This window comes from Eleutherodactylus coqui, chromosome 2, assembly GCF_035609145.1.
Source record: "Eleutherodactylus coqui strain aEleCoq1 chromosome 2, aEleCoq1.hap1, whole genome shotgun sequence".
Classification (NCBI taxonomy): domain Eukaryota; kingdom Metazoa; phylum Chordata; class Amphibia; order Anura; family Eleutherodactylidae; genus Eleutherodactylus; species Eleutherodactylus coqui.
The window spans coordinates 277,604,541-277,629,410 of NC_089838.1; the positions used below are offsets into that span (position 1 = coordinate 277,604,541).

At 43.7% G+C, this 24,870-nt stretch overlaps 2 protein-coding genes across 2 annotated transcripts in view; both read right to left on the minus strand.

The window, feature by feature from the left end:
- The window catches only part of ARHGAP25 (Rho GTPase activating protein 25), a 67,769-nt gene extending 65,879 nt beyond the window's left edge, over positions 1–1,890 (minus strand). The window contains exon 1 of the mRNA XM_066593055.1: positions 1,538–1,890. Within this exon, the coding sequence (XP_066449152.1) occupies positions 1,538–1,598 (61 nt within the window). The 5' untranslated portion in view covers positions 1,599–1,890. The remainder of the gene's footprint in view (positions 1–1,537) is intronic.
- Positions 1,891–19,995: 18,105 nt separating this feature from the next.
- CDS2 (CDP-diacylglycerol synthase 2) overlaps positions 19,996–24,870 on the minus strand; it is a 65,343-nt gene continuing 60,468 nt past the window's right edge. The window contains exons 11-13 of the mRNA XM_066593058.1: positions 23,781–23,900; positions 22,690–22,793; positions 19,996–21,739 (exon numbers count right to left, since the gene is read on the minus strand). Coding sequence (XP_066449155.1) covers positions 21,610–21,739; positions 22,690–22,793; positions 23,781–23,900 — 354 coding nt within the window. The 3' untranslated portion in view covers positions 19,996–21,609. The remainder of the gene's footprint in view (positions 21,740–22,689; positions 22,794–23,780; positions 23,901–24,870) is intronic.

Sequence of the window (24,870 nt, forward strand, 5' to 3'; positions counted from 1 at the left end):
GACCCGCTTTGTGGATCTGAATTACTCATACACCTCTGATGCTGTTCGCCATATGTTGGACTGTTTAGAGTTTAATGAGATTGGGGTCTTATCCCATGTGAGTGGGCGTGTGTTTTCCACTCCACCCACAATTGGGTAATATTGGGGAGTGCAGTTGACAATTCCTTATCTGAGAAATCATCCCAGACTGATGTCTGTCCACCACCTCCCGTGGTAACCTGTTCCACTCATTTATCACCCTCACATGTGCATTGGATGACTACATGGAGGATCCAAGTTCAAAGAGACCAATTAACATATTGCATACTTGGCCACTAATACAAACATAGTTTCCATAGTACCCACGGTCAGTTTCTCAAACAGTTTGTATGTGTTTGTCCAAGTGCTAAAATGGAGATCCCCTTAAATTCCCATATTTTCTTGGTGTTCCAGTAGCTTTGATATGACATTGTTATCCAACATATAAGTAAATAGAATCACATGATCATCACTCTGTAAGGCCATACTATAACGTCTGTGTCACTCTTTATATAGTAGCATCTCTGCCGTCCCAAGGAGTGAAATCTGTAGTGAAAATCTGCAGCATAAATTGACATAAAAACACAGAGTGTGAACCGCTAAGCGAGAAGTCCGCGATACTTCAGCGGTGATCTACCTGTCTAAATGCTCCGCACGAGCGCTAACAACTACCAGTGATGTCAACGCCGTGCAGTCGTATAGCTAACAGACTTCACGTGTTAATTAAGCATTACTGGCCAAAAACAGTTGATATGTATGGCTCAATTATTGGCAGGGCGTGCCATTTGCGCTGCACAGGAGTTGGGATGCCAAGTAGGAGCAAATTCACTTGCGCTTCCCAACCCCTGAAAGACTAGAAGCAATAGGATGAAACTGAATTGCTTTCTGACAGTGAGGGTGATCAATGAGTGGAACAGGTTACCACGTGAGGTGGTGAGTTCTCCTTCAATGGAAGCCTTCAAACAAAGGCTGGATAGACATCCGTCTGGGATGATTAAGTGAATCCTGCACCAAGCAGGGGGTCGGACCCGATGACCCTGGAGGTCCCTTCCAACTCTACCATTCTATGATTCCCTCTTTAGGCACATGTGCACCAGGGAAATCACAGTGAGATACAACATATTCCTGTGGGATGGCAAAAAGCACAAGATGCCATGAATCCATGATAGTAAACAATTCAACAATGTTGAATATTGTGTAAATAGTAAGTAATAAATTGTTTTTCTTCGCTACTACAGCAGAAGACCACAAAGTTGTCAGTTAACGACATAAAACCGTCTTAGCGTCTGATCATTTTCTCTGTATGATGCAACATGTCTGCCGTCCAAAGAGTCAGAGCTCTTTGCTGTGCGCAATTGGAATCCCCCCACCCAGCCCACCAATTAACACTCTAATAGGACATATGGAGAGGAAATATCCAAAAAGTGAAAACTTCTTTCAATGACACATCCAGCTCTACTAGGTTTATAAATAAACATGTACTAATAAACACACACAGGCTGAGGATAACGTAACTTACCTATTCTTCCAAAGTCAGATTTCAAAGAGAAATCCCAGCTTCTTGGTAGTTTCAGCGACATGGTAAAGCAGCATGGAGTGGTACGTATGCACTCGGTTGTCTGCTTCTCAGGCCTTTATCCACCATGTAAACCCATTTATCACACAACTGTCTTTCCTCTTCTCCACTCTGCAGGTAAAACCCTGTAAATTCACAAATGGTCCACTTGGCCGTATAGGTCCGGTATCTTCTGAATGGTCACTAGTGGGGAGCCGCTGAGTTTCAGGTCTCCTAAAATGTCATCTGATCTCTATTTCATTGTTTCAGAAAAGAATGAAAGAGAACCCAACACTCCAGTCTGTGACTGCACAGTGCAGGGGTTGAGGAAGTTGTGGGCACTTCATAAACACTTCTCGAAAAATGCAGCTACAAAGCTTCACTGATAGGCTAGAGGACACTCAGAAACATGACAGGCAGTGCACATAATTCCTGAAATCATACAACAATATGCACTGTAAATAGCTAATCTGTTTTAACTTATAATAGTTAAGCAGTGAGTAAAAAAAAAAAAAGATGTTCTGCAACAGCTTGGGCTTGTTTTATATAGTGCAGCACTCAAGAGGTTTCAGGATACTGCCACAATGTGCATCCAGAAAGTGCCAGCCACAATGTGCCTCAAGCCTAATGCAGTTAGCTGCTACTACTCATCCCCTCTGCTACATACTGGCAACCAATCAGCAACCCCTCACATGTAACTTCCACTTCCTGTCCTGACAGCAGCACTGGAGGACAAACGTCCGGCAGAAGGGCTCTGTAACAAATTATTTCTGCCTGGTCCAAATCTAGTGTGGCCCATCTATGTATAATGAACATATTGTGATATGCAAAAGGTGACAATTTGATTATTTTATGTCAATGGAAAGCTTCTTGAAGTATGTTATACGCCTGTTATAAATCTGTATAATGTACTATTATGAGCTCAATGGTTCGCATTGTTGACTTGCAGTGCGGAGTTCAGCTATAACCAAGGACAACTTAGGTATGGAGTTTGTATGTTCTACCTGTGTTTGCTTGGGTTTCCTCCAAAAACATCCCAATAGGTGAACAAAAAATTATGAGACCCAATGGGGAAGGAGCCCATAAATTCAAAGTGAGCTAAAGTGCTGGATAATAACGGTGGTTATTATATATAAGACTGTTCATGTTGCTTTAGATTCTAAAGCCAGCAGCTTCACACACGCAAGAATTGCGTGCACAACGTGCAGAGAATAGAACCCATTGATATCAATGGGTTCATTCACATTTTCTATTTTTGGGCGTCCAAAAAAGTGGGTCCAGCTCTATTTTGCACACCATTAGCCTCAGAAATCTATTTGGGGGGGGGGGGGGTGGAGGGGTAAATGCGCATGCAATACACAAGAGGATGAGTGAAAAAGAGCGCAAAACTGTGGGAAGAAGAAAATATCTGGACCTCGTTAGGCTAAATAACCATTTAAATTGGGCATAATATTGTCCTGTACACAAAACAATATGCCATGTGTGTGCAAAAAGTACATTAAAAAGTGCCGACACACATGCAAATCTAGCTAGTTCATAGCGCAAATACGTTGTACTGAAACTTGCGCAATTGCACATATGCCCGTGTGAAGCCGCCCTAATCTTAGAATCCTCATGTGCAGGCACTCGCTTCTAAGTTGAGTTCTTTGAGCTTTAGACCATATTTTATTGTCCATATGAGTGTCTGTATGTGCGGTCTGACATTCACCGACTCTACACGTTGCATGTATCACGCCTGTCCGTGAAAATAGACAAGAATACCACATGCAGCGATTTCTTTCACACAAACTGTACCCATGTGCCAGAATAGGCATGCCAATAGCCTGACTAGAACGGGTCCACGTGCTGAGCGTGGAATACACATATATAATATAGCCTGAATATACGGCCATCTGAATGGGCCCTTAGACTCAGACATCAGTCACATTGACTCATATAGGACTTCCCTCCCTTTCTGGAAGTCAATTACAATGAGAGATCCTTCCTCTTATCTCGCTCACATCTAGGTGTGTGAAACATGATCTAGTATTACTGGAACCACCAAATGATTACTTCTCCATTAGAACTGACAGACGAGAAGCTTCAGCCAAACATTTTATAAGCTAGAAATGTGAGTTTGATTTTGAAGATGAAGAACTGCTTCAGTAATAATGTAACTGAGGAAAGAAATCCAAACTTTTCCTGCTTGAGTTTGAATGTACGGTAACTATAAACGACAGCTGAGACTCAACTGCATGAACACAAGAGGGAAGACATGAGGTTTCTAATAGAACAAAAGTAGGAATTGTATTTAAAAAAAAAAAACAGACACACAACCCCTCAACATGGTTCATATCTCTGCAAATGCACCCCCATAATATAGAATAATGAGGCCTATGTGTCTACCTCAGGTCCATCCTATACCTCATTTGTACAGCTTAGGTGAGGCAAAAGCATCAACCTTTTCCAGTCCAGTGTTGGCCCTCGTCAGACATTAAGATTTCCCTGCATATCATAGAAGTGTATGTTATAACAACAAACATATTTAGAGGATTACAAATGATCTTCCCGATGTGAAACACTCAGCAATTTGTTGAAAATGAAACGTGAGCTAATAAGATAGTCATGACGGGACATTTTTATGCATTTGTTTTGAGTAATTCCAGGGAATCTACAAATTGCTTTTCCACCCAAAATAAGTAAGAGCCGAGGAGTGCGCAGGTGGCCTCTTACCTCAGCCAGCTGTATGTTTTCACAGATTTAGGCCTCGTTCACACGAGCGCTGTTTTCGCACATTAGAGGCACGTGAAAAGAGCGCTTCTACAAGAACCAATGGTTTCCTATGGAAGCGTTCACATGAATGAATTTTAAAGTGCGCTAAAAACTCACACTAATCAAAGATAGGACATGTGTGGCTACATCTAAGGTTCATGCTGCAAGAAAAGATAGGACCTGACCTATCTTTGGTGCGAGTTGCCCATGAGTCTCCATAGACTCCTATGGGAGCTGGAGTCTATGGAAACTCCTGTGCAGGAAAAGATTTCTGCCGACCAAGGGAATTCCCCACTGCTTACAGGCGGCCATTTAAAACCTGCTGCCCAGAAGCATATTTTAAATGTCCGGCTCTAAACTCCTGTTAGTCCCACAGGGATGAGGGGACTCCCCCCAAGTAAATGTCCTGTGCCCAGCAGTAGGGGACTTCCTCCACAAGGGATTTCCCTATAGCAGGAAGAGAGAGGGGTGGGGTTACAGGGATTCCTTGAGAGCGTGGGAGGAGGGTCGGAGCTAGAGGGATGCACCTCTAGCCCACCCCTCTATTTGGTATGGGGAATCTCTTTGATAAGCCCTATAGCCCTGCCCCCTCTCTCTGCGCTATGGGGATATCCCTCGGGGAACCGCAGAGCAGGGCTATGGGTTAAACCCACTAAGTAGGGCGAGAGCGTGGAGCTATGGGGGGTTAACCCATAGCCAGGAGAAACACAATGGGGATATGTTTTCATCCCCCATAGTCAGTCAGTCAGTCTCTCTCTCCTATGGGGAAATCCAGAAGACCTGTGCCTGTACTGCACTAAAACAGCACTCATGTCAATGAGGCCTTAGGGTGCACAACTTGCTGTGGTTTGAAATCTGATTTTCAGCCGTCTCGACTGGACAGGTGAAGCACACAGTGCATTTCCTGACCAAGCCATACGACAAACCCCAAACCACGGCAACTCGTGGCAAAAGCACATGCCGTTTTTACCGCATTGTTTTAGGCCACACAACACAAACCAGTTCATGCAATGTTCTGCTGCGATTCTTTGGGTCCTGGCAGTCATATGGATGAGACATGTACCCCCCTTCATGACAGCGGTATTCTCTGGCATCGTTCAGCAGGATAGGGGCCGGCGGTGAGCAGGCTATCGCTGCATAGGGCAGCTATTTTGCACTGTTGCATCTCACGCACGCCGTCATGTGCGATGCAACATTAATGTCCCGGTGTCTCTTAGCGACATTACGTATAAATGCTGCACAGACGCAATGCAATTGCATATGTACAGTGTCTATTACATGCCCAGAGAAAACAATAGGGCTCACGCATGATACACAGTAAAATTGAACAAGCTGCATTTTTTTTACACGTATTATATGCAATAGAAACAGATAGTGTGCGAGGGGCCAATGAAAACGAATGTGCTTCATTGACTACATTCATCACGTTCGTGAACACGGGGAGCCCTAACATACTGTACTGGAATCATTGTTCAGGCCTCGTTCACACGGGCTACAAAATCACATGTATGAGAAGCCCATGCTTTCCTATGGGTTCCTTCACACATGCAATGTTTTGTAGCATGCTACAAAACTACACAAAAACCTCACGGGTCCGGTGATATGCACACGACTCGTGAGGTTTTGTAGTCCATGTTTCTCTATGGAGCCTTACTCCCTGTTGCATCGCATGAAAACGCGATTTTCGTGCGGTGCGATGCAACTTTGACAGTAGGAAATCCTACTGTCAAAGCTAAAATTTAGGCTGGCTGCACACGGCCGTGACTGGCTCCACCGCGGAAATTCCGCGGCGGAGCCCGTCACGGCGCCCCCCCAGAGACCCCATACTTACCTGCAGATCCGGCGTCCTGGGCCCCGCATGACGCTTTGGCGTGACGCGCCGCAGTGCCATGTGACACGCCGGCCATGTCACATGACACGCCGGCCCCGTCACGACACGCCCACCGCGTCACATGACGCGGCCGGCCGCGTCATATGAAGCGGCGGTAGGCGGAGAGGCGATTTCACGCTATCTTCCGCTGTGCAACAGCAGAAGATAGCGTGAACAGACGGCTTCCATTGACTGCAATGGAAGCCGTCTGCGCGTACACCCATGGCAAATAGAGCATGCCACGGATGAGGACGGGAGATTTCACGGTGCGGAATTCCGCGGTGGGATTCCGCACCGTGAGCATTGAGCTATTAGGTTCAATAGAACCTAATAGCATGCTGTAAGTGGCACGGGGTAGGTGGGGGTACAGTTACAGAGTTTGCATTGGGGTCCGGAAGCTTGAAGTGTTGGCTTTGCCCATAGTAAATGTTCTTACAGCAGTGATTTGTGGCCCTTTCTATCATTACAGTGTCTAACAAGGATATAGTACAAGATGATGACAATAGCATTATGCCAGTTATCGGCTTATTAAGCTGAAGGGTTCACATTTATGTGTATTCTAAAATAGATCCAAATGTGTGGGCTGAAAGGGAAAGAAAGAATAATGGAAATGTACTAATTAGACTTATCTGTACAGAAGAGCTTCCTGCTGGCTCACACCCAGGATATTTTGGCAAGCAGCAATTAACTGAATGAGTCACATGTCTTTAATAAAAGTCTTGAGGCAGATGGCAACTGCAGAGATGTTAACTGGTGTACATTCATTCAAGTACTTGGAAGAAGAGGACATTGTGACAATACTGTTACAATTACTTGTGCTAGAATGTAACCGACATGTCACCGGATTGACAGGTGTCCATCACAACGTATAGGACAACATACTAAAGCAAAGTTGGGTGTATAGATATCTATCTAGTCCTGTCCATCGCACCTTCATCTGCACAAAGAAATGCTGGTAACGTATTGAATCGTGGAGACATCTGGCCGGCGCAGAGTTGTGTCATCTTAACTTGCAGCCAACTTCTGCCCCCTGGCATTTCCTTCACTGTATTGGCACTGTGTCACTACTCTCTATGTACTCAATAAGTATGTATCTATGAAGTCCAGGTGATACGGGGGGGATACTCCTCTTCAATTAGGTTAAACACATGTATGTGTTAGATCACTGATTAGCTATGACTAAATGCTCTTTTACACGGGCCAACAGTCATTTGGACGACTGCAGAAGTGCTGACGTCACTGCTAAGGTAGTCAGTGCTCCTGCGGAGCATTGTAACAGAAAGACTTGCCGGCCCATCTCTGGCTTCTCGTCTAGCGCTTCACCCCCTATGGGAAGCACTGAGCGGGGAGCGTTTACCAAGGATGATAAGCCAGTGAGGGCTATCAAGCTTTTTTAAGCTGACTGAAAAGTCAGCTTAAACAACTGCAAATGACAAGTGAGCTATTTTTTTTCACATTCACACTGAACGATTATTGCTCAGACTTACAGAAGGAGCCGGCTGTGACTCATAGGCGACTTCCACTGCAACAGTAGGGATCGATGAGAAGAGTGACCCTTGCTGTTAATAGTTAAGTGGAAATGGGCCTTAAGGCCCCTAGCTCCGTATGGGGAGCAGGAAAGGGGAATCTCCGTGGCCGACTGGGTCCTTCTCTGGACAGAACCACCACACAGCGGCAGGCAGACCCCAGGCTATAATGGGGTCTGCCCGCTTTCAGCCCAGCCACCTGGTTTGGGGATGGAAGAAAAAGTGCTGCATGCATAGTTTTCTACTGGCATTTGCAGCCAGATCTGCGACAGAACCTCCGGCTGGAGGTCCTCATGTCCTCCTCATGTTTTCAAGACAATTGGCAAGCTTAACCGGCAAGTGCAGCCAGGTAACTCGTGCCTAATTGTCCCGGCGTCAGTCACTAGTGCAGTGGAATAGCATATTAAAGGTTGCTATTACATGAGTGTTTCTCCCCTGCAAACCGCAAGTGGATTGTTGATTGCAGCTGGCACAGACTTGTCAATTCAATCACTAGGACATCTCCAGGTGTTGGCAGCAATCAGCATCTCTCTGCCTACGTTTTAAGGGAAGAACACCACAAATGACTTCTCCAAGAGCTACAGTCATTGGCAAAAAGTATTAAGGAGAGGCAAGTGAATGTGGGCTGCACCGATGCCTTGTGCATTAAAAAGTCTATGTGTCCTTTCCAAGACAGATTGGTCAATTTGATGCTTCAATGCAAGCAACTTCCTCTTTGGATAGCTTCCTCTGTTTTTAACCATATGTTCTAATAAACACTTGCTGTTCAGCTGCATTGCTATTGGGGAACCACAAACACAGATGCAGAGTCCAATCTCTTAACAAAACGTGGTATCTGTTCGATTTTCCGGGCAGCCGAAGCCCGCCGCCATCCGTGTGCTGTGCATTCTCGTGAAGAACACAACACAATATCCCCGTAGAAGAATAACTCATTGGCCACAAATTACTTTTGTCGTAGACATTTATTTTTTTCAGTTGCATAAGTATATAAATAGAATAAACATACATTATATTCACATGGGAACATTCAGTTCAAAGAAGAAACACCTCGTATTGCTAAACACTAGGAGGCTGCACAGAGAGAGGCCGGCACTGCAAAGGAATACAAATCTAGAATATACTTCTAAAACGCGTGTCGTTGCTTCAGGCCGTTCGCTGCATCTCTAGCGCCAATACTTGGTCACCTCTGCTGTTCCCACTGAACCAGATACCCAGACAGTCCGCTCTTCTGAAAAGCGCTCTGACGGATCTCCTTACTTTGTGTAGGCGACCACAGCAAATAGTTGACCTACACATTTAGTGCTCCAACCCAACTGTTAAACTGCTATATTGGCATGAGGGGTGATCAGTGGGTTTCATCTGGTGAATCAGAACTGAAGCAATGTAGTCAATCAGGTCGGTTTTCGACTCAAAACTGCACAACGCGGCTGTGGTGCTGAAGATACAATGCCAGATGTTAGCTTCTGTTTGGCTTCTACACAATGGCGGTTTTTTAAAGCTGTGATATCGCTGCATTTTTTAATGCAAATGTCAATGGGACTTTCTAATGATAAAAATCGCAGCGCACCAAAAAAAAAAAAAAAAAAAACACGTTTGTGCTTCTGCGATGTTAACATTAGAAAGTCCCATTGACATTAGCATTAAAAAGTGCAGTGATCTTGCAGCATTAAAAAATGCTAGTGGGTAGAAGCCCTAAGGCTAGAATCACACATGGCAGAAAAATGCAACACAGACTAAATCCCTGTGGATTTTGGTGTGGATGTCGCCCTATGCACTACAGAGAGAAGAGCCTGCGCACTTTCAGCAACAAGTAAGGCATGCAGATTTGTGGTAGATTTGTGGTGTATTTTCATGCAATGTGTGAATCTACCCTCATTTGGAAATGGTCCCTTTAAATTTGGGCATCTATAACTACATCTTAGAAAGTTGATCTAGTGATCCCAAATGCACCAGTAAATGGTGTGGAGTGGAACGCCAGTCAAGGCACCAGACGAATTGCCCTACACCTCCGATTACTTTAACACAGAGTCAGGGCTACAAGGAGTTCTGCCATGTGAACTCTCCCATCTCTAACATCAAAGTTGGCATTTTGCTTTGCACTCAAAAAAAAAAAAAAAAAAAGCCCACTTGTCTCCGAAGGCTCAGCTGGATGCACCCATTTCTTATCTCCTCCTGATTGTTACAAACTCTATGCGCCGCTCTAACATTACAAGATGTGCTTACCAATTCAGGACAGGCTCCCTTTATACCATGCTAGCACAGTACCAGTCATTACCACTTTTACAAGCAGTTGACCCCCATATGCCTCATTGAATCCAATTTTCATGCCCATTCATGGTGTTGTATAAGTATTACATTAGTGCCATCTAATTACCAGCAACATACAAGTCGAAGCGGCTGCATGAAGCAGGTGTGTATACAGCATCTACTACACTACTTTGTCCAATCTGATTAATTATTGTAATACAGGTATCAGCAGGTGACACATTGTAACATGACATACAAGATCTTTGCGCCGATTGTTGGGGGATTGCATCATAGCAGAAAAGCATTACCTGCTCTATGCCAAGTTTGCAAATTTTAGGATTGGTTGGATCTTAAAAGGGGTTGTCCACAAAGGCGGAATCCTTACCCAAACCTGCAGCGTCAGAACCTCCACTTCCCCCCTGGCTGTTACAGTGGGACACTGTGCCCATCACATGATTGTGGGTTGGCTGGTTTCTCTGTCCCTGCTGGTACAGAGCAGGTGTCAGTTATTAAAGGAGTTATTAAAGGAGTTATTAAAGGAGTTATCCACAGAATAGGGGAATAACTTTATGATAGGTGGGGGCCCAACTGCCGATACCTCTGCCCATCCTGAGAGAGGGGGTCCGAATAAGTGGAAAGGAGGCTGAACAGGCGTGCTGCTGCTCCATTCATTCATTTCAATGTCAGTGCTTAAGCGCTTGAAGTGAATGCAACAGCAGCACGCCTGGGCAGCCTCCACCCCACTAAGGGAATGACTGGACCTCTCTTCTCAGGACTCTGGGGGTCGTACCTGGTGGACCCCCATGATGATTAAGTTATTCCCTATCATGTGGATCGGGAATAGCTTTATAACTTGCCACAACCCCTTTAACCATTTCCAATACACAGTCAGACGTCTAAAGACATTCTTATTGAAGGCTGTACAGCTCTGATGTCTGAAGACGTCCGGCAGGGTATTCTTACTGTATATTACTGGCCGCTCTGTTGTTGGGGGGACTCTCCACCATGTCACACACCGCAGTACTGGTTCTAGCCAGCAGATGGAGCTATTGTATAATAGCAGAAAGAGAAAATCCCCTAAGAAACCCTGAATCCAAAATTGGATTGCAAAGAGTTAAAATGAGCAGAATCCAGTCTTGAAGCTGGGCAGGATGTGGAGGTTCTGACACCACAGGGTCCAAGTAAGGATTTTGCCTCCCTGGAAAACCATTCAAATAAAAAAAAACTGAAAAACCCAAAACATTAATTAAAAAATATCAAATGCAGAAAGGATATATATATATATATATATATATATATATATATATATATATATATATATATATATATATATATATATATATTTTACACACGCAGTGATACATAGGGCAGCAGTTGATAGAGACATTAGCAATCTACCTATAACCTACTGTATGCACATTACCATTATCCACCCATTAGCTCATGGAAAAAGTTAGAAATGGAGCCTGCAGAGGGGAGAACTGGTAAAAAAAAATCTCATATACAAGTCATATAATGCCAGCCATAGCGCTACTTATCATCTACATACACGGCAGCTTATTCTGAAGTCACGTGAAATGACAGGCACACTAATGTTACTTAGAAAAATCAGGAGAATTCCTTTAAGGACTGTTGTAGTGTGATTGGCAGTCTTAGGCTGGATTCTGTTAATGGGGTCAGTTTACAGAAAAGGCTTGTTGTTGGCCCATAAACAACATTAATCAGTTCTCTACAACATAGGTGATAAATGTGTGATCACCAGGATGCAATTACTGGGACCTCCACCAATCATAGGAACAAGGGATCCCAAGTCCCCAGTCTGAATGGCGTGGTGATCACACCTGCACACTACCACTCCATTCACTTTCCTTGGGTATGACACCAGTTTTGGCATAATGAATTCCCCCTAAGTGCCCTGAGCTGAAGACATCAAACAATGAAAGGCCCTTAATTAAAATGCTAATTAAAGCGAACCTCCCAGTCTCAGGACAAACCAAGATGACTGCACTGCATCTCTGACTAGCTGATGCATACTGTGCATTTACATGAGCACCGCTGGCCAATCAGAGCAGCATGCAGTGTCTTAGACTACCAATGCAATGTGCGTCCCGAAAATTGAATTTCAAAATACGCGCAATTGACCGCAGTTCAATCTGCCCATAGAGAAGAATGGGGCGTCCGCACTTAATTTAACACCTGTGGACTGGATTTTATTGCAGATTTTTTCCACGCGGATGATCCGCTGTGCATATGCGCAGGGGGGGAAAAAAAAACGCAATCTGCGATCTCCTGCAAGCAATAAAAAAAAAAATCAATTTAATGATGACTCCACATGAAAAATCTGCACGTGCCTTATGGTAGTTTTCAGAGCAGTGTCTTGGAAAGAGCCATGTACTGTGGTGACCACCACATGATCAGGACAAATGGTTCCAATTCAATGACTATAAGCAGAGATCTTGAAATGTAAGGAATTAATGCAGTGTGTTTAAATATCATAGATAAGCTTATTTACTAAAAGCAGAACACTTCAGAGAGTTTCATATACAAAAGATACTTTTTTTCCCCTGCGATTTGTGTAAAACTGCAGCTACAAGACCAGTACTTGTGAATGACGCCTTAGGCCTCATGTTCACTGGCACGCATGGATACCACTGCTGAGTCCCGCAGTGGAATCCGTTTGTGCCCACGGCCATGGAGAGGGCAAATACATTTTCTTACCCTCTCCAGACGCTGCGGGACTCTCCTCTGTGCAGGCCAGATCTTCTTTCTTCTGGCCAGCGGAGGTGCTCGGCACACCGGCAGCGTGCCGCGCATGCACCACGCATAGGCTTTCTCTTTTAAATCTCCCGCTCTCCCGCATATCCGTGGCACAGCACAAAAACAGCAGCGGGTGTGCCGTGGATACAGACGGCTTCCATAGGCTACAATGGAAGCCGAGGGAGCCGTCCGTACGGGAGACGCACAGAAAAATGGAGCACGCAGTGATTTCTTCTCGTTCTTCGCCGGGAAGAAATCACATCCACATGCTTTTAGCTGCCCTACAGATGCTAATGCATCCCTATGGGCAGCAAGGCGCACGGATCTCCCGTGCGAATTTTAGAAATAAAATCCGAACATGGACATTGGGCCTTATACTTCAGATCAAGAGAAAATGATAACATTTGTTGGTCAGCTCCCTATAAAATCATAGGGATAGAAGTACAAAGCTCTAGTGACATCTAAAGTCTCTTTCAGATAAGGAAGCATACTATGCCAACATAGCATTTGTTAATAAAAATATATATAGCAGCAAAACCCTAGAAATTCCTGTTACGTCACCTCCAATTCACAGTAGCAATGGGAAAACTAAAACAGTGATACAAAAAGATATCACATTATATGCATCAAGGTGTGCGAGGTATGAAGCCTATGTACTCCAACCAGAGCCACAACATAGTCACTCCAACAACTACACTGTATAGCGTAATTCCAGCACAGGCCTGTGGGCACAGCACCTGATCTGCCTCAGAGCCTGGTTATATATCACCTCTTTACAATTTTGGGGGCACCTGGAATATAAAATGTCCATCTTATGTGAAGCATCTGTGGTCATCCAGCTATTCCCCGTCTGCAGATGCAGAAGATCTGACCCGCTCAATAAAAGTTGGCCATACACTTCAAAGTTTTGTCAAATCACTCCAATATTGATGGGAACCAATAATCTAATGTCTATAGCAGTCCCCGACATAAAGTTGATTTGTAACCTGTCCAATTTCCTTGTGATAGCCAATGCCAGAATGGTCATATCCAGCATGCTTATTACAAGTAACCAATGCGTCCAAACCAAATGTTAATGTGGGAGTTGAGAGTAGTTTCAATGCAAAAATGTGTCACTATCATAGTCATCTGGAGAGGGCCTGTAAAAGCAACCCCTCTCTGATGAACGGGGCATCTTCAGTAGCAGATATGTCTGCAATAAACCTGCCAATTATAAATGCACCCCTAAAGGCTGCCACAATCACAGCCAACATGAACCCAGGACAGGTATGCCCATACGGCCCTCCCCAAAAAAACATTGGCACTTCAGCTGGAACTCCGTTCCCATTCAATAGAAGCGGGTTGTACTAGGCTCTTCATGCCCGTGTGATCAAGGCTGACAACTCTCTATACACAAGCTGGGAGAGGCCGACAAAGTCTGCCCCTTCAACTTGAGAGCTGAACTCCGAGTCCAAATTCTAAGTATGTTCTTTCGGAAATGCAGCAGCCTTTCAGACTAAAGCATACATGAGCCGAATGGGCATATCTTACCCAGATTCAGGATGCCCATGGTTCGAGCAGCATTAACCTGGTGACCATTTTCCTTCAAACCTGCACTTCATTACCAATGTGCTATAAATGTAGAGCCTTTACATACCAGTGAACTGGAAAGGTCCAGTCTTCAAGTGGTTAAAGGTTTTCTGGGACTGAAATACTGATGACCTATCTTTAGTACAGATCATCAAAATCATATCAATCAGCTGCTTGGGGTGAGTGCTGTAGATCTTCGCCCTGTGAGGTCAGTTTCAACAGTCAAGTTGCCTTTCATTTGAATTGGGCTTAGCTGCAGAATGGGGATAAGCTGCTACACCAAGCACAGCTGCCATATACAGCACTGGTAAACCAAGGCTGCAGCATTAATCCGAGCACCGCAGCCTCTTCATTGCTGACCAGTGGAGGTACCAGCTGTTGCTGCTCCTCCTCCCTCACCAATCTGATATGGATGATTCATCCTAAGGATAGATCATCAATACTTAAAGGGGTTGTCCAGTTGTAAACTACTGATGGCCTATGTGTGGGATAGGCCATCAATAATAGCTCGTTAGGGGTCTGTCCACCGAGACCCCTGCAGTTCAGTTGTTGGCTAGTTTGGTGTGTTTATGCACTGAGCTGATTTGTGCAGGAAGCAGATAGCTCTGTTCTTACTGCACTGGCTAGGCTTGGTATTATACCCATTAATAGCAATACCAATCTTGGCCACTGCAGAGTGAATGGAGCTGCCCGCTTCCTGCAGAAAACAGCTCAGTGCACCGAGCCAGCAAACAGTTGATTGATTGAGGTCCCCAGTAACGAACCTCCAACAATCTACTACTGATAGGTCATCAATAGCTTACAACTGGACAACTGCTTTAAGTGTCCGATTACCCTGTTAAATTTACTCCACTTCTAACAAGATGGCTAAATAGAAGTCAATGGGCAATCTTAGGAGACATCTGGTCATGTCCACACCCCATTCTGCTATGGGGTGTGGACATGACCGTACAGGACAAATCCTACAAGCAGCTGGACATTTTACCTTCAGCCATGTAAAGTGAAATGGCCATAGCGGAAAATCAGCACAAATACAAGGCAACCCATCTGAAATGAAATGACCAGAAAACAGAAATGTACAATGTATGTAAAATCAGGCAAAAGATAACATTGACAGGACAAAATCTCAGAGGTTCTGTTACAGTGTACACTATAGTGGTAGTAGACATACAATAGAAAGATGGAAGCATCTGCGGCACCAGCTTACATTCTTTACAAAAATATAGGATTTGTGACTTTATAGGATGAATATATGTAACATTATACGTAATCTACAAATAGAAACCACTAAAGCAAGAAGTCAAGTGACCGAAAGGCCATTACCTGTTTACTGAAACCGTCAACATCTGCCGACATTGCAGGTTGTATGTAGTGTGAACCCATGACTGGCCACTTGGGCTATTGTTCACATTTGTGACGGCGCCTCAATTGTAAATGTCAGAAAACTAACTGGAAGGAAAGTGCTGCATGCAGCGCCATTCTTCCTGTCAAAACAACGGACATCAAGACAGAACCCCGATGGACCTCACTGTAAGTCAATGGTGTCCTTAAAGGGGGTTGTGAGAACACAACCGTTAAATAGACTTTGCTGGAACCTTCACCAGTAGCAAGGATCCCTAAAGGTCCTTACATGAATACAGCAGTATCGAAATATGCAGGGGGACCCTCAGGCTCCCCATTCTAGGGATTGTGGCAGTCCGAGTGCTAACTCCCCCCCCCCCCTTCTCCTCACACTCCACTTATCAGAAAGTTATCCTCTACACTGTAAATAGAGTATAACTTGAAATGTGGGCACGACCCCTTTTAGGCGCCAGTGGTATCCGCCAAAAGACAGATGTATCACAGCACAGAGCTGAATTCCAAACAAAATGCCAGAAATTACTAACAATGAATACCTCTATAGAAAGGGCAATAATAATAATTTCAACTATGCCCATGTGTAAAATCTGAGGCACCTAAAGGCACAGTACAGACCCGTACACGTGTAACTAGTAGACAGTATGGAGCCGTAACAAGGCCATGTGCAGGTAACTCATGGACAGTCTGAGCACTTAATGGGAACCGGTCACCACCATTATACAATGTACGGTCCTTATAGTTCAGGTGACCTGGAGTCCAGGGAGCTGTGTCTCAGACACAACCGGCCTCCATTCCTGCAGTGTATCCCCAGAGATGTCATCATACGACACCAGTGTGACTTTTTTCAGAAAACGGTGTACTCATCTCTATGGAAGTGCACATTCACCACTTTCTGAAAAAAGTCACGTTGGCGTGTGCCGACATTGCCGAGTCACGCTGCAGGAACGGCGGACCGGGTGAATATGAGACACAGCTTCCCGGACTACACATCACATCAACTATAAGCAACATAACTTAGTTTATGATGACAAGTTCCCTTTAAATCTATGCCTGTGCAGAGGATTTGGAGCACTGTATCAGGAAAGCAGGAGTTCTGCGTGTTTTAAAGCAGCATTAAGAAATCCGCATGGCATTGAAAACCTTAAAAAGGACATAAAAAGGCGAAGCCTCACTTTAGGCCTGTAGGATTCACTGACATGGCAGCATTTGGGATCCACTAATGTTCCCTCCATATATTTCTCAAGAAACCCTTTCCCAATAGACAACTGTTACTTCCCAAGGCTTAGATCCATCTCCATCATTGGCAAAAACTATATAGATGACCAAGAATATAAGTGAAGGAACGTTTAAGCTATTTATCGGTTATTGGATCTGAAGACATTTAAGACAAAACCAATCACCAACGTCTTCCTCAATGCTGTAAAATCGAATTTTACTGAAACTTCACAAATAAACGGTGATGTAAAAGTTCCTAAGTTACTTTTTTACGTATGATAATTTAAAGGGAAACTAAAGTTCTACATCGGATTTAGATAGATAGAGAGGACTTCATATTTCTTTATGAAGAACTTAGTGCACTGCCCGCCAACGTAATAAGTAGGAAATCTGAGTCACTCATATTCACTAGAAGGGGATCAAAAGGGAGGACAGCTGCAACTCCAGAGCATGGGTAACTAGGGTAGGTGATCTCTTGCGTAATACATTTTTGGAGGGGCTTGGCAGAATAACCTGAAAAGGCAAAACTTCAAGAAACCTGGGGGGGTAATTTTGGAGTGGATGTTTTAAGATATAACCCCCCCCCCCCCCCCCTATGGGTAGAGGATGTGTCTGACTGGTCGGTTCCCAACTGCTGTGACACCTCTTGATCACAAGAATGGGGGCCCCACTTATCCATATGAATGAATCAGTACCAAAAATGAGTGCAGCTGTTCCAATCATCTGTGCCATCTCAGGCAGTCCAGTAAAGATTAACAGAACAGCAGCGTGCATGCCCAACCCGCCACTGCTTTCATACAAAGGGACAGACTCCCCCCATTTTTCTGATTGGTGGGGGTCACAACGGCCAAATATGCACTGATTAGACACCCCCTTATCCTATGGCTAGGGGGATAAGTTTATATCTTGAGACTACCCTTTAAATAAGTGTAAACGATTAAAGATTCCGCAATGAATTGCACATGATGAAAATAAGCTGACATTACATGTAACAGAGTCCGATATGTACATAGCACAGAATGCACTGTTAAAATGAAGTAAAACTAGTAAAAGCAGTTTAAAATTCCCTAATCTTGATTTTTGGCAAGTTCTCCATACATTAGAAATACTACAACGGATCTGCGCAGTTCTGACCAGTTAGACTTCACACAGATACATACTTTACTATTTGTAAGATCAGCTGGTGGTGTCCTACGTATATGGCCTGAACACGTCACCTGCATCTACATACGTAAAGGCCCATTTAAAAAACGATTCTCGCTCGAAATTCGCTCAAAGCAGTTGTGTCTAAATGCACGGACATCGTGCAGTTTTTGTGCACGATTTGTTCCTCAATCAATTCTAGTTTTCTAGAGTTGAATGATGAACTCTTATCAGCGGTGGAGGCTATTATCACAGTCGGCAGTGCTGATAAGATTCTTTCAGCTCGTGTACCGCTGGTAGTTCACAGCAGGATGGGAGCTGTAATCGCAGAGAACAATACAGCTGTTTGCTTATGCAGAACAGCTGTATTGTTCCCCGAGTGATAGCGGGCAGTGTCTCGCTCCGCCTTCATAGCTCTTAAGTAGCTACTTAGCTACTATAGACTATGTAAAGATTATCACTCAAAACTGACGTTCAAACTGTCGTTTGAGCGATTTTTGAGCGATCATCTTTTAGTGTAAATGGGGTCTAACATAACAGGATAGTGTTGGCTGGGTTCATTATTATACAAACAAGGCTTATTCATGCAACAATCCCTTTAATTAACGGTTAGATCTGGTGATTTCCAGTCGGCTGTTATCACTGGGACAAGCTGCAGGCAGCGTTACATGGTGCCCGTGCAATGAAAAGACCTTCACACCATACATCACCCCAAGGCATTTGCATGTAGCCAATAGCGATGGGCCATAAGGTTGTCAGAGCCTAATAGGTCATTGAGAATATGGGATAACCCCTTTACATTACCGACTAGTATTAACCAGGCTTTCAGAAGGCAATATCAACCATACATACTTGAGAAATGTTGAAAACATGAATATCTCAGAGAGCTCCAATTGACGCACTGGACACCCACTCTGTTGTAACTTCTATAGAAGGCTATTAAATAGAAGGTGCCATACAAACCTATAATACTAAAAGAACATACAGATCATTAACATAAATATCATTGATCTTAACCCAATACTTTCTATTATGGTTCACACGTGCAAATATTAGAGGCACAGTATATATAAAACCTTGTCTGTGGATCCTTAAGGATGTCTAGATTTACAGGTAAGCAAAATGGGATTTTCGTCATTCCCTTCCAAACTTGGAAATCAGCACTTACAGGCCCAACAGTAGCAGAGGCAAAATTAGGAACTTAGTGCATTAGTTTACGGATATTAAAAACTATATAAATGAGTAAAGCAAACATAAAAGGGGATTGTATGAGAGGAGAAAAACATGACTGCTTTCTTCAAACACAGCACTACTGTCTTGTCCGTTGGTCTATGACTGGTATTGCAGCCCCATTCACTTAAATGCAGCTCGGCTACAATGCAAGACCCCGTCCATTCACATGTGGAACCATTTCTGGGAAAAAAAGCAAGCATGTTTTTTTTCCCCCAATTGCATACTTTCCCTTTAAATAAAAAATAGCCTTAACCCTTTCCAATCCACTGTCTGACGTCTAAAGACATTCTGACTAAAGGCTGTACATCTCCAATGTCGGAAGACGTCCGGCAGGGTATTCTTACTGTAGATTAAAAGGCCACTCTGTTGTCGGGGGCCTCTGCAGCATGTCACATACCGCAGTACTAGCTCTAGTCAGCAGATGGCGCCATTGTATAATGGCAGGAGGAGAAAGCCCCCTAGGAAACCCTGAAACCAAAATTGGATTGCAAAGGGTTAAGTAGGTTTTATATTACCCCCCTTTTAAACTGAGGTAAAGGTAATTTCATAGTAGAAAGTTTTAAAAGGAACTGGACACACGAGAATATAATCAAAAAACCGCAGAAGGATGTAGAATAAGTCATAAGTGTTGTGTCTATGCTTCAGTCCTTGCAGAGCAGATGGTGGCAGACCTAGGCCATATCATATATACAGTAGATGCTAATGGGAAACCAGAGCAGGTGGTGCATTTTCAACATCAGAGAAAAACACGATTTCTAAATAACCAGACCTTTATAACAAAGACATAAATTAAATCAGATGTAACACTTATAAAATGCAAATATACACAGAGGCTAAAACAGTGTGAGAAGTGACAGTCATGACTGCATCTGTGCCGAGAATAAAATACTAAAAATACAGTGTGACCAACCATTTCCCGTCTCTAGGGGCAAGAAGGAAAGTGGAACAAAGAAAAACAGCAGTTCCTCAAAGAACTCCAGAGGATGACCGGCTTATTGATCTCTACATGCTACCTGCTGCTTTTACCAAATTGCTGCCCTCACTTACGGACTCCCAGAGGAGTACTCCTTTTATTACAGAGGTTCCTTTTAGCAAACATGCATTTAAAACTTTTATGGAAGATTGCAACCACTACCGGCTGAACCCAGTGGCCGAAAGCAGTCGGGACTTACGGAAACAGCCAAGAGGATTCGCTATACGGCTTTCATAAAACCCGAACTGCGGAAATAGTGCAACTCTATGCGATACTCCATTTGTGTAACTCCCATTCACTTGTATGGGAGTTATGGCAACAGCATAGCAAAGTCCGCTCGGATGTTTCTGCAAGTTCTGACCACTGTGTACAGTCATCCCAGGGGTAGTGTACGCCATGACTAAAAAACAGCCCCAGAGGTGGGAAGTGCATCTAATCAGACTTCTATGACTTATCCTGTGGATATGCTATGAAAGTCTTAGATGGGAATACCCCTTTAAGAAAATGGCAATGTTACACACACACTAGGCCAATATTGCATATCTATAGTGCAGGCGCATCCCTTCACATCAGTAAGACCCAAATTGACAGTGTAGTACAGCCCTGTGATGCTGATACTCGGGGCTATGAAACCCATGATGGGGCTGGGAGTTTTGGCTGCAATGAGGGTATAGAAATGTATCCCTACTCTTCTCCTGTAAAACCGGTCGGGTGGGGAAGAGAGGATTCTCTTTTGGCTTCTCGTATAATTAAACCAATCTTATTACTCAGTGACAAATGGTGAGGGTGGCAGTGTGACAAGTTCCAGGGTAGTAACGAGTCAACACTAATTGGTTTCATCAGCATGTGAACACGAGGATTCCCAGGACCATCTGATCTTCATGTAAACTAGTTGCACTGGGGAACAATGCAGTGGCATTTGGGGAATCATTATGTGTCATATTCACCTCTTGCCTATATCACTGTATTTGTAAAGAAGGAAGCTGGATATGTAAATCCCTGAATCTGTTAGTAAAAGCAGCAAGTATACATTTGGAAACCCCCTCTGATTATTCTATTGTCTTCTCTGTAGATTTCAGGAACTGTGGAAGCTTTTCTGTACTCCACTTTCACAGCCCTACCTTCTACAGGCTGCCCCCTATTATGGGCACTGCTGTTGGTAAAAGGCTTCGTCTTTAGAAATTATATGTAAACAGGATGTGAACAAAAATACAGACAAAATGGGACATCGCACAAATGTTTACTAAAGGCGCAAGGGGCTTTTGGAACTTTCTCTGGCAGCGGAGGGGTTAAGGAGTCCTCTTTGGGAAGGGCTGGAACAGCATTGTTGGACAGTGAACCCACATGCGCCAGGTAGGAGGTGTTTAAGCCCAGACAGGGTAATACAGCTATTTTACACACCCTCGCCATTTCCCAGCATCCCCCTTTCCGTTAGATGTGCTTTCAGTGTGTTGAAGATGTGAATTTGTTGATCGGGACGCAAAGTTAAGAATTGCTGGATTAGTTTACTTGGGTTAGGTCCCCTGAAAAAGAAGAGAAAAATAACTTAGCAAATAGCAGAAAATGACCATAAAGCTTCCTACACTTGGCAGCTGTTAAAGAGGATGACTAAAGAGAGCCTCGTGTGGTGCAGAGTGGTAATGCAGCAGAAATGCAGTCCTAAGCTCTCGCTCATAACCTGAAGGTTCAATCCCCACATGGTTCAGGTAGCCGACTCGAGGTTGAATCCTTCCATTCCTCTGAGGTCAAATGAGTATCCAGCTTGGTGGGAGAATAATAAATTACTTGAACGCGCTGCGGAATAAGTTGGCGCTATACAAGTAACAAGACGCGATCTTCATATTCTATGTAATGTTAAAGCTTATTCTCGTTCAGCATTGGTGTACATGATGCAATCATGTCGTTTTTGGCTGTCATGCCAGCTGAACCTTGTCGAGTAACTGAAATCAACAGTTCCTGTCAGTAAAAGCCTCTAAACACGGGACTCATATTTTGTGATGTGTCCCCAGATGCAGAGGCAGCTGCTGCTACACTTGGCCAGCTGCCATGGGAAGCTTGTGACACCGATTAGGACACTGCATTCCCTGTGGTAGAGGGTATACGGAGAAGATATAATGTACGTTCTTGTATGCAGATAACCACTAACAGGGATCTAGTGAGCAGTTACCAGCGCATACACTCATCTGTAGATGGGGACGACAGGACGTATTATACAATCCTTGCTACCACTGAGGCCCAATGTACCAAATGTGTGTTAGCAAGAAGAATGGGACAGAACGAAAGGACTCTAACTACAGGATCAGACTACACTACGTTTTGTTTGTAGTCTGCTACCATGGAAACACATAGGTCTGCATTGCAGCTGTGTAAGAAAAAAAAAAGAACAGGATCTTTTTGATCAAGATGATTGGCAAAGTTGGTTTTCTCACAATAAGCAGCAGGTAGAGGCCAGAGACATCCATTCTTAACCAACCTGATGAAGCTGGCGATGTATACGTTCACAAAAGTGGCCATCAAATATTGACAGTCAAACCTATCCATGATGCCTCCATGACCTGGAATTGTGTTGGCAAAATCCTGTAGAAAGAAAGCAATATAAGAAGCTGTGGTAGTATGAACATGAAGGAGAACAAAATGAGCCTTCAATGCTTTGGATTAAGATAAAGTTCTAATATTAAAGGAGCACTCCCCTGCTTTTTTTCTTTTTATATTAGCTATGTAGCCCCTCCCCCACCCAGTATAAATAAATCAGCTAGTCTAAGGCTACTTACACACGGACGTTTTTCTCTGTCCTATTTACTTTCCAAAAAAACTTCCGATGATCAGACAGAAATGGGACCCATTCCTTTGAATCGGTATGCACAGTTTTTTTCCCCCCGGTGTTAGACGGGATCTCAGAGTGCTGTTCGATGCAAGCTGCGCAACTTTTAAATCGCAAGTGTGCAAGTAGCCTTATGTTATTTTATTATCCATTCCTTTCTGGAAAAAAACTCCCCTAAGTTGGGTCATGTGATCTTATGATTACTTCCCTGAAGGTTTCTAATTTTTAATGTCCTCTGAAGAGGGTCAATACTAGAACTTCCTGTGTGATGGCCTGTACCACGCATGCTGTTTTCAGGGACACAGATTCCTCTTATCAAAATTACTGCTGGTGATTAGAGGCTCCCGTCACACAGTTATAATAGAGCAGATCACAGCTCAGCCTCCTGACTTTATACCTACTGTCTTTAGCTTACTTAAGTAAATGCAGAATTTAACAATTAAGTATCCACAAACGGTATAGCCACAAGCTAATGCATAGTGGGATGGATGTGAAAGGGAAACTAACCTCAACATGGTGCATGATAAGTATCAAACAGGAGGCTGCACTACATGGAAGATAGTACAATATACATACAAGATTGCCAAAGTGTGAAAGGCAATCAGGTGAAGGATGGAAAAATGTGCTTTCAGGGGCATGCTTCTTTAAGTAAGTAGATGACAGGACTGAAATGACCCCACTATTGTCATGCATTGCTCCCGCGGGTACGTCATTCCCATAAAACAGGTAAACAGAATAGTTACTTTGATTTTGAAAGCTCTCTTAAATCCACTGGCAAAGAATCCTCCAAATGGACCAATGAGCGAGGCAAACGTGGAGAGAGAAATGCTGTGTATTTGGAAGGGATACATCCAGACGGTCTTCTGCAGGAAGAGATAATAATCATGCTTATACTTCTGCAATGGACCCCATAACTAAGAGTGACGCTCTAGGTCCCAGACACTGACAGACCACCAATGCAAGCCATCCTTTGCTTACACAGGTCAGTGCCAGCACATTGCTTTTAGAAGTGCTGCACTTATTCTTGCTGTAAAAATAATGGAAACGTCGACGGACCGTCAATAAGACTAGCGGAAGCCGAAATGTCTGGACACCACCTCCTCCCAGAACCATCACCTTGTAGGATACCCAAACAGGTTTGCTGCCTTAACATCTTAGGAACGTGGACGGTAATCGGAAGCTTCCACAAGACTTACCAGTCTCTTGTATGATTACAGAATACTTCTGCTTGCCAATTACCCTGATCAATCTAGGAGCAGATTGGAATTGAAAGGAAAGTCATTTGTTAACCCTTTGATGCTTTTGGGTGTTCATGTACGACCTCCGTCACATCGGGGTTTGTATGGAGTGGAATAGAGATCTGATCCCGCTTTAAATATGGAGGGTATAGGCTAATTGTGGCTGTTAACCCTTTAAATGCTGTTGTCAATTCTGAAAGGCCCCTAGGTCTGCCATGTTTCTTTGCCTGTTAGGATGGGCCCGTGGCCTGTCCTAATAGAACGTCGGCAGAAAAATCACATACTGCAATACTGAAATATTGCAGTATATAGTGTAAGAGATCAAATAATTGCAAGTTCAAGCCCCATATGGGTACTTTTAGAAGTAACTATATGGGGCTTATCAAAAAATAATTGGAATATGAAACTTTTATTATATATATTAATAGAAAAAAAAAATGCTAAAAAGTTTAAAAAATAAATAAATAAATTAGTACTGCCATTTCCATAAAAGAGCCAAGCTATCAAGGTTAGCAGAAGAAAAACAAACAACTAAATACATTTGGTATCGTGATCGTACTGACCCCCAGAATAAAGTTTGACACAGTGTGTACAC